The sequence below is a fragment of the Pygoscelis adeliae genome, unplaced genomic scaffold (genome assembly GCF_000699105.1).
Source record: "Pygoscelis adeliae isolate BGI_AS28 unplaced genomic scaffold, ASM69910v1 Scaffold114, whole genome shotgun sequence".
Lineage (NCBI taxonomy): Eukaryota > Metazoa > Chordata > Aves > Sphenisciformes > Spheniscidae > Pygoscelis > Pygoscelis adeliae.
In genome coordinates, this window is record NW_008824587.1 from 3,055,149 (window position 1) to 3,065,850 (window position 10,702).

Sequence of the window (10,702 nt, forward strand, 5' to 3'; positions counted from 1 at the left end):
GAGAGCCGGCATGGCCCCGGCATCCCCCTGCAAACTGCCTGGCTCTGCCTTGCTTAATTGTTCCCCTTTGGCCAGTGGACCTGTCTCTTCTAACAAGGGCAGTGAGGAGGGCCGAGGTAATTGAAGCACTTAGCCACACTCCCAAGCTTTGCCTCCTGCAGCTAATTAGGAAAGAGGGCCGCTGGGCTGTTCGTTATTTCTTTTAATTGTTTGTGGATTTTGCATAACAGTGAATGGTAGAGGAGGGATGTGCAGTTAGTGGTGAATTCTTGACTTTGAAATTTGTATAAAAGGTCACTTACAATTTGTTAATGCTTTCACAAGAGTGAATTCAATTAGCGGCTCCGGCAGTCCCCGCACACGTGTGCGGGTGTGTTTGTAAGGAGAGGGAGAGATGGCAAAACAAGCAGGGTGTGAATGTAAAGGCTCTTCATTTTCCTAAGAAGCTTGTGGACTATACGGTAAAGTTATAGGCCCCTTACAGCTTTATGGTCCTCTAAATAGGTCCTGGCAATAAACCCATGGAGAGGCCTGAAAGATCATTTTTAAATGATCTCCACTTGTCCTCACTTTCCATTAACCACTGAAGAGAATAACAAGAGAAAAATTGGTAGAAAACACTCAGGGACCAATTTTTTTTTGTAGTCTTTGGGCTGGCAAAACTCTCAGTTGAAATAGTGGGTCTTTCACCCGTGTGGCAGCTGCAGGATCTGTGCCATCAAAGCACTGATTACTCTGAATTTCTGAAGCTTCTTTACAATCCTTGTAATTTGGATGAGGAAATAACAATATAAATTATTTCACTGTGGGCAGCCAATGAGGCAGTGGCTTCTTCCAAGTGTCAGAGGATCTGTTATTTTGCTCAGAGGGCTCGTATGTATAGAACAGTAAAAAGAATAAAATCCATTGTAAACATGCACTTTAAAAGATTTATCAGGTGCTCGTAGCTGTACTTAGGAGTACACATGGTTACAAGAGCACCTATTTGCTTTACTATTCCCTCCCAGGCCCAGAGTGAGATGTGTACTTGTAATGGTCCTAAATGCACACATGGAAACAGTGTCTTGCAGTGAAGATACCAAGCCAGCTCTTGCCCATTAAATACCTAGCTTCATAAGCTGGAATTTGTGCATTAGCATGGATTTTTGGGTTGGAGATACCCTTCGGCTGACTTAATTGAAGATTATTTAGATTTGTCTTCAACACATTTGTCTACTGACTGGAAATCTGCTGTTACCCTCTGAGAAACTCAGGTGGGATGTGATTATGGGACAGAGCTATTCTGCCTGGAGGTCTCAATCCATGGCTGAGAGTGAACAGTGCTCAGTCTGCAGCCATCAACAAATGCAAAACATCCCGATGAGGGGAAAAAACCCCACAACACTGAGCAAAACAAATCAAAGAGCAAGGTCTTCCCCTTGACCTCCATCCCATGCTTGAATCTCTCTGGCTGGGTGGGAACTTTACTTCATTTGAAAGGAAAAGATGTCAATGAGGGCTGAAAAGCTTTGCTTTCACAAAAAGGATTCTGTGGTTATTTCCCCCTGACCCAGGTTTTCATTGCACAGACTGCAAAAGCAGAAGTTTGCAAGGGAAAAAGTCCACTTGTGGCAAGAAGTAGTTTTAGATGGTAAGAGTTTTGGTAGAAATTTTTCAGCCAGCTGTAATCAATGGAGATAAACCCATGGACAACAGCTAGCCTGTGTGAGAGAGTAAATTACTTTCCTATTCAGTGTTGGTAATAAAGGATCTAAATCTCTATTCTTTAGATCTTTTTTTCCCAGCTCTGTGGCTGATGTGCAGGACCTGAACCTTATGCCAAACCATGACTTGGCTGTTTATTTTCTCTTAATCCGGGAGCCTGAAGTAGTCAGAAACTGTTGCGACTGCAGTAAATAACTGCACTGAAGGAGAACCAGTATCTTCACGGTGCCCTCAGGATTTTTTTTTTGAGGGGTAACAGGTCTTTCTATCCAACCAGATGCTGCAGCCACCTGGGCACAAGGCAGCACGATCCAGGCAGATGCGGCTGGGAGCTCTGCAGTAGCTAATGTACACACAGCAGTGCGAGCACATACTCAGCCTGGAACGTCTCCAGTAGAAGAAAATGATTCTCGAAATAGAAATTCTTATCTTAGCAATGTGAGAATGGTGGCAGAGACACAAAGTGCCTTTCGCTGTGGAACTCGATAGGATATGCAATTATCTGAACTGATGAGTCCTATATTTTTTAACTTGGTTGCAATTTTCTGGTGCCTTCAGCCTGACAGTGGTTCTAGTCACTGTGTTACATCTTTATGATTTGTTTTGTCAGGGCTCAGATTTTTTTCTAAAACTTTTGTTTGCCCCAATATTTTGGATTTTTGTGGCTTTACACTCCCTTTATTTGTTTGGCTTGATGCAGTGATCATGGATCAGATGTGAACTTGCCTGTCCAGCTTTTGCTGGTGGGTTCTTTCCAGGCACACCCTCTGCTTTTCAGTATTGTTTCTTTGACATATCTTTGCAGCTGGTCTATAGCTAGATTAGCTTTTTTCCCCCAGGACCATATATTAATGACCTGAAATGTTCTTTAAGTGTCTCAGAAATGAAGCTACCAGTGCACACTCTGTGCCAAAGAGACGCTGGAAATACCTAAGCACCTTTTAGGCAGCTTTCTAAACTTTGTTCTGGCTGTGTGCAAACATCATGGACACTTTGGGGGGAAAGGCCACTTGTGAAACAGAAGCATGAGCGTTGAAACCTCCCTTCTCAGGGAAGGTGAAAGCTAAGGACAGAGCAGTCAGTTAAGCCAGGAAGCTGCAGGGATAGCCAAGGTAACAGCTGAGCTGCTGAAGGCCTGTGAGACAATTGTCAACAGAGCATTAGGACAATTGCAAATGATACAAAGAAAAGAGGAGGTACTGGATAACTGATGCCCTTGGCCAATTGGAGAAGAGAGGTTGCAGTGACCAAATGCTTTGGAGCGGCGAGTTTGCTGCAGGAACATGGTTGAAAGCAGCTGCCAAAGGATTAAGACAAGTTTTAGAGAATGGGAGGTGGAATGTTAGGAGGAGATGAAGTTAGAAGGAAAATGGGATGTAAAATTCAGGGCAGGGACGGTTGAAGTGAAGGCAGACAGTAGGGGGGGACCTGGCAGGAGACGTGGGGATGACAGAGTGCCAGGGAAATCCTGCCAGCACACCCAAGGTCAGCCCAACCTACAGGCCAACTGCCAAGTGGATGGCAGCATGTCGGAGGCAGGGTTATGGCCGTGCAGGGGTTGAAGGAGGTACAGGTACAGGATGGCAGGGACTGGCATGTCTGTGTGGTCCTTGTGTCCAGGGATATGTTCTGGGACATAGTATGCAGAATTAGGAAACTTGCACTACTGAGAGGCAAATGAAAGCTTTTCTCTAAAAGCAGCCCTGGAAATGCTGGTCAGTGTGTGCATGCTGAGGATGCATTCTGCACTGCTAGTTCCTTGGGAGAAAACTTGTGCTTGGGGTACCAACTGTGTGCTGGTGTGTTTTGGCTTCAAACTCCTTGTGTGACCATATGCAAATCAATATAATCTAAAATCTAGCTGTAGACAGCATCCATATCTTTGTGCATACTTCTAGTTCCAAAAGTGACTGTTTAATGTCTGCTAATTTCAGTGCACAGTGAACTTCAATCAGAAAAGGAGGATAAATGTGGGTCTGCACATCTATTGGGATTTCCAAATGCATCTTGAATACCAAGCTGTATTGACACCAGTGAAGATCCTGGCGGTCTTCACAGACTGTGTATCTTTAGGTCTCCAGTATGATCAAAACCCAGCCCACTCAGTGCCCTGCATCCTCCCTCTTGTAAAACAAGGTCATTACCCAAAGACTATCGGGGCTGAATACACCTGCTAGTAGCACTGTATTGTGGGATTATTTTAAATGAAAGGACCTAGGACTTGGGTCCAGGAGGACAGCAACCCTAATCCACATGCATCTTACAGCTATGCAATGTGTCATGCACAGAGCACGTGGATGGGATGGGTTTAGCTCCTGGAGGGGAGGTATTGCCAGTGATGGGCATTTTCCTTGAAAGAAAACCTGTAGACCCGTTTCTGGTGGGGCTGAGGGCTGGGACATGGTTAAGCTGAGCGTGCGTGCACTGTAACGTGGTTGTTACCCCAGTGCCTGCGCTCAGTGGACACGTGCTTTCTTGCAAATTGTGGCTTGCACAAGGCAACTCTTGTAGACATCAGAAGCCGGAGCGTGAACTGGGGGAGCCTGACTGGAGGATGCCCCATGGGGGAGGCTGGGACCCTACCACATCCTCGTTACCGCTGACCTTGGCACGAGCACTGCCTGCTGATGGATCGGCTATGGAGCTGGACAAGACCCCGGGGAACCACTGTATTATCTATTATCGTCCCATCAGTGCCTCCCCTGACCCCTCCCAGCTCTGAATGCCACAGGCATCAGGGAGGGAATAAATCTCTGTCTGATACCGAGAGAGGGAAGGGAGCGAGAGCAGGAAAAAGGAGAGATGAAAAATGTCCTTTTTATGACTCTCACAACAAAGCTGGCCACATGATTCGTAGCAAACATTTCTCTGGGAAAAGGGAGGGAGAGAATGGGGGGGAATCAGCAAAAAAGCAGAGCTGCTTCTCTCCCCTGGAAGATGCCCACGGGGAATTAATACAGGGGTATGGGTGACCTTTGAAGGTAAATATCCCAGGAAAGGAAAGAGGCCTCAAAGCTTCAGAAAGCTCACTCTAGGGTCTGGTGCTGCCTTGTGAAATGCTCCGTGCAGCACATGTCCACCATGGACAGAAAGCGGAAGCATAAGTGATCTGCAGTGCTAGAGGGAGCAGCAGGGCCAGGGTGTGATTAATAAGGCACTAATAGCAGCCACAGCGTTTGTGTTCATTTCTATTCGGGATGATCCAGGAGAGCTCATACTGGTGAGCCTGGGGAGAACTCCTGACCTTGGTGTCTTTAGGAGACAGAAGCCTTTAGCAGCTCAGCCCAAGACCTGAGAAGGAGCTGGAGATATGTTGCCAGGGCTTGAGAAGCCCCCTGCACATTACCCACTGACAGCTGCAAGACCACAAACATGTTCCTGTGGCAGCTGCTGAGTTGTTTGGGCTTATAGCCCCCTGTGCTGCTGTTCCCAGGGAGGCAGCCCAGCCCTGAGGCTGCGTGCTGGCACTAGCTGCAATTCCAGCTGCGCAGGAGAGCTGCAACAGGGCTGGGGGTGCAGACTGTGGGAGGGTTTGCGTTGGCACTCTAGGGATTGTCCCGGAGCATTGCCAACATCAGACAGGGTGGCTGCAGCAACTTCCAGTGCGATAGGAAGGCACCTTTGCTCTCTGGCTGTCTCAGCTGTACTGAATATGCTGTGCCTTGGGCTAGGGAATGACATGCAGGCTCTGTTCTTGTTGAAAAACTTCACTGCGCCCGAGATGTTTATCAAAGTGGACATTTCTAAAGGCAAGCAAGTGCTTGGAGTCATGGAAAAAGACTATATGCCACTGTTCTCTTCTGCCCCCAGACAAGCATGTGTCTTAGTTGTGAGTGCCTTCCCAATTAGCAGCACTAAGAACGCAGTCGTACAGGGCTTAGAGTCCAAAAGCAGAAGCAACTTAAATCCATCGACAACCAAGTCATTTTTAACAGGGCAGGTCTTGCTGAACCTGGTCAGCTGTGACTAGGGACAGGCTTGGGCTGGGGAGTGCTTGCCAAAGCTGGTATCTTTAACTTGCCAGTCATGGAAAAGTGTGTTAAATTCCCACTTTTACCGAAATGGCTGTAACAACTCCTTGGTAATCCCAGTAATTTGATTTTGTCTATAATGTGCTTTTAAAGTAAAGGGATAAACACAATCAGTCTGCATAAAAGGTAGCTATTAAGGAGCAGGCAAGTTGTACAATAATAACTTTAAATTAAAAGCCCTTTCCCACTACTTCTGCTGTTGGGGGGTCTGCAGATTTTCCTTAAAACTTTTGAAACGTGCCTAGACTTCTTACAGGCAGCCATTTAACCTCCGTTTATGAAGAAATAAAGCAAAATTGATGTTGATTTTTGTCTACATTGGGGGATACTTTTGCAACATAAAAGCCCTTTTGCCTGCAATTTGCAGAGCAGCCCTGTCACATCGGTGAGGGCTGATACTGATAAAGATAAAGCTTTATAGCTGGGGCATTTGCAGCTAACAGCAAGCTAATGCTACATTTTCATTTTGATGCAATTAATGTTAATGTCTGCTACGAAAATTGTCATTAAATACCATTTTAAAATCCATTCAATTTGCATATGCAAAGCCCATTTACTATCATGTAAAATACACAGTGCCGTTCATCATGTCTTTTCTCTAGAATTTGTAGCTGTTATTTTTCTGGTAGTGATTATTATCCAGCTCTTAAAATGAAACCTAATGTCTGGTCCAGACCTGCACAGAGCAAGAAAACCCTCCATGCTCCAGCAGCAGCAGGGCTGCTTCGGAGCCCCTTTCGGAGGCTTTGAGCACTTGTTTGTGTCGGACTTGCACTGGCTCTTCCAGACCGCTATGCCCTCCAGCCTCGCTCGTGCTCCCGTGGAGGACAGGCAGCAGAAGGAACTAGAAGCCAGTCTAAGCAAGGTTCTCCCCTTCAGACTCCCTGTTGCACAATTCCCTATGAGAAATCAGCACAGCAGGCAGTTGGGAGCTGGTACGCATCGGGGATGTTAAGTGGGTCACTTCTAAATGCTGTACCTGTTTGAACCTCAGGGCAGGGCTCATGTATGCTGGATGCTTTATAAAAATCTTTTGGAAGACACTGTGATGCAAAACACCTAACTCAGTGTGAAGCCTTAAATATCCTGCTGCATTGCAAGGGATGAACAGGTAGGCTTATGCCCTTCTAAAGGGGTTGCTGGGGGAGCAGCAGGTACCAGCTCCCCTCCAGCCCTTGGGAGGGAGCCCAAGAAAGCAGAAGAGAGCAGTGAAAAGCTTCTTTGCCTCCATCCTGCTGTACTACCAGTTTCTGCCCAATGCAGGGAGATGAACTAACAAGTGGGAGAGAGTGGAATAAAGAACTTGAACTGATCCTTAACTGCACCAGAGCCATTCAACCAGTGCAAACAGGTAGAAATGCTCTGGCTCTGATTTTCTGACCCTAGGAAGCCATTTTTCTGGCTTATAACTCTTCATGTTCCTTTAAGTTAAAGGATTGGCATTGAGCATATTTTTAAGAGGCTCCAAGCCCTTAGTGCCAGAGGTGAAATGGAGATGTGTTGTGGCATGTAGATTAGATTTAGGTAGTTGATTATCTGACACACAGGTGCAATTAGACATGGAAGTGATGCTGTGCCTCTGTTGCAGCATGTCCAGGTTAAGGAGACTTCTCTTTTGGGGACTCTGCTAGCTGAGATGTGGGGGAGATGCAGATGTGAGGGTAGGAAGGGATAATCTCATTCTGAGAAGGGGCCCAAGCCTTCCCCCTTACCGTGCTGTGATGCCATAAGTGAAGTCTGCAGGTACTTTAGGAGGACATCTCTTGAAGCGACTGTATTCATCATCTTTGCGCCGAATGTCCTTGGCCTTGTAGTACAAATTAAATTCATGGGCTGTGGTATAACCGGCCTTCAGAGCACCACGGTTCATGGTGATGAAGTCTCGGGGCATCTTCTGAACTAAAGCAGTCCTGGGCTTTACCGTGTTCCAGTGGCCTATTGCTGGAGATGGAAGGAAATACGAGAGGCAAAGAGAAAAAGATTAAGCATTTCAGGTAACTCCTATTTGGGAAGGCAGGCTGATGTCTGTGTACCATGCACAAGGGCCTTGCGTGGCTTGCATGCATTTTGCCATGCTTTCACTGTGGAGTGAACTTTGTATCCTATCCCATGGCATTTCATATGGGGACATCTCCCATCCGAATTGGATGTCTTCTCACCCTCCACCCCGGCTTGCTCAGCAAGTCTGATTTCACAGGGGAATTGTCCCCAAGAGCACAAAGTAGGAGCTCTCTCAAGTTATGAAAGTGGCCACATGTATCACCCTTTGCAGGTGCCATACCCCTCTCTGCTTGGCCTCTGTGCGATCCTGTAAAATTTTCCACTATGATAGAGAAACTTTACTAGTCAGCAAGCAATTTGTGTGATATTAATGCAAGTGGGTGAATATTGGAGTTCCTCACCTCCAGCTTGATGAGAAGTACTGAAGAGCACTGGGAAGGAGAGGAGAGTCCCTACTATAGCATTAGGATTTTGTTGCAGATCTATATTTTAGTGGTGTTGTCATACCTTCAGGGACTCCTCCATCTGTCCTGTGGGTGTACAGCCCATATGAAAAATCAAAGCCTGGCAGGGTGTAGCAGTTTCTCTGGGGCTTCCCCAGTTCTGCCTGCAGAAGAGTGAAGTTAAAGGAGAAGTGTAAAGACCTTTCCTGATAAGTTAAAGCCCCTGAAAACAAAAATTTGTAACAGAACACAGCCACGAGTAGCAGGAGTGGCTCTGGCTCCACTTGGCACGGGTTTGAATCCCACTGTTTGGACACAAGCAAGTGTGACAGTGCAAAAGGAGAACTCAGCCATGAGGCTTCATGAGAGCTGAAGCCTAAGGGATGCTGAATTTCACCGCAAGTTTCTACCTCGGTTATAAAGTGATCTAGCCTTGCTGGAAATGGGGATCCTGACTCAATATATATGGACTTGAAGCCTCCTTGTTTGGTTAACTTCTCCTTTGGCTGGGATGCCCAGCTGTGGTGTCTGCTGGGGAGACTCTGCAGCTAGCCTTAACTTTCCTTTGAGTTATTTCATTTCCAAGTTGTGCACCCTCCTAGAAAACTGGCACAAACTTCCCAAGCACAATCACACCACCACTCCTGCCTGGGAATAATCAAGACGCAAGGCATGTTGCAGGGGGAGGATAAGGGGGATGAAGAAGGGGAGGCAGAGCCTGGGGTTTATAGCACAGAAAAGAAGAGAACTTGAGCTCAATAACCTCATTTCTATTTAGTTTTAAAATGAACTCTTCCCCAGCCCATGTGTGTCCCAGCCTGGTGGTGTCTGTGGGATTAACTGACCTCCCTTCACCCCTTTGTCTCTACCCTCCCATCTCCATGGTGAAGTCACTGCAGGATGTGTGTGTCTTGAAACCTTATTGCTGCTTGAAAGGGAGGTGGTGGTGGAGGGAAGGGGAGAGAGCTTGGCAGCCTGGGTCTGTGCGTTCCTGCTAGGGGTAGCTGGAGCAGGGTCAGCAAACAAGTCCCCTGGAGCCCTGAGACATGGTGTGGGTGCTTTGGGACAGGTTATTTCCCATGGGAAGGGTGTTGGAGGAGCTGGGGGGTTGTAGGTGTTGGCAGGTCTTGTTGGGAGAATGAACGTGTTGAAATCCTACTCGAGTGCTTGTCATGGGTGAATCGTTGAACATTAACATTGAGATGACCATTATTACACTCCAGAGTGAACACTCTCTGGATCAGGAGATGCTGAATCAAATGCAGCCCTTTCTGCAGGGACTGAGTGAAAAGAGTGAGACTGAAAATGAATCGCCTCCAACTTGCCACTATGGCAGGTTGAGGCTGTACAGCAGTCGATAAGGGATGCTGCTTGTATAGGAACATCATTCAAACCCAGATTTACATTCTGCCCCCAGCCAGCACTGTGTGAACCCTGGCCAGGGCCTCAGAGCAGCCATGGCTCTCCGGTACACTGCCAGCCCGGTGGCCCCTTTCCAATGTACTGTTAAAGGGTACTCACCAAGATGCTGTGGGGCAGCTTGAGCTGTTCTGCATCGCCCTCAGCTCAGGCAAAGCTCTTGCTGAGCCAGTTTTGCCTGGAGAGCAAGGGTTAATAACCCCTGCCCAAAATAGGCACCTTTCCAGAGGGCTCTGTGTTGAGGCCTCTAGAATTTGCTGTAATTTTGCAAGCTTTTTCACCTCGAGCTATTTTTTTGTGCATTCAGTTTGGCGTTTCTTAGCTCCTGTCTCTATGTGCAGCTACACAAAAACTTAAAAACACGCAGTGGCTGCGGCTCCTCACCAGCATGTCCAGGGGTGAGATCGTGCCTGCTTGCTTGAGCGACTTGTCCGTGTTGTGACAACAGGTCTGCTCCTTTGCAGATCCTGGCAAACTGGCTGTCAGCTTTGCCAGTTTGTGATCATTGGGATGAAATCCTCTGTGCCTGCAAGCCTGTACAGTGATGCTTTCAGGTAAATCCAGGGTCTTGCTTCCTGGGTCTGGGAAGGAGGTGCTTCATCTTGGTCCCATTAAATCCATGCAGTTGTGATGCTATAAAGCAGGTGTGGTATCCTCGTGACTCTCAGGAGCACAAGTTCACCAGAAAATGAATTTTCTGAGCTTGCTAAGATCCTTTGACAGACTTGAAAACCCCATCGGGCTCCTTGCCCTGTGCGAGGCTATGCATCCTTTGTTGCAAACAGACCTCAGTAATCGGCTTTTTGAAAGCAATCGACTCAGCTACCTGATACAACCTTTGCATAATGTGGCTGCTTTCCTCCAGCTGCCTCCTGTGAACTTCTAGCAGAGGAAGGGACTGTCCCTTGCAGATGTGTCCAGCACCAAGCACGATGGGAGTGAGTGGGCTTTTAGTGCTACTGCAACTGAAATATCACACGGCAGTGCTAAACCATATGTGCATGCTGTGTGTGAGTTAGGGAGATTGTACAAAACTTATAAACTGGTGCCAGGGATGATAAAGTAGCTTTCATTGCTGATCTATTTCTCCTGTATTTACAGGCA

General features: G+C 47.1%; 1 protein-coding gene across 1 annotated transcript in view; it reads right to left on the reverse strand.

Annotated features, from left to right (window-relative positions):
- The window catches only part of LOC103915360 (chromosome unknown open reading frame, human C9orf171), a 26,885-nt gene extending 16,897 nt beyond the window's left edge, over nucleotides 1-9,988 (reverse strand). Inside the window, exons 1-3 of the mRNA XM_009322174.1 lie at nucleotides 9,983-9,988; nucleotides 8,244-8,385; nucleotides 7,448-7,676 (exon numbers count right to left, since the gene is read on the reverse strand). Of these exons, the coding sequence (XP_009320449.1) occupies nucleotides 7,448-7,676; nucleotides 8,244-8,385; nucleotides 9,983-9,988 (377 nt within the window). The remainder of the gene's footprint in view (nucleotides 1-7,447; nucleotides 7,677-8,243; nucleotides 8,386-9,982) is intronic.
- Between the last annotated feature and the right edge of the window lie 714 nt (nucleotides 9,989-10,702).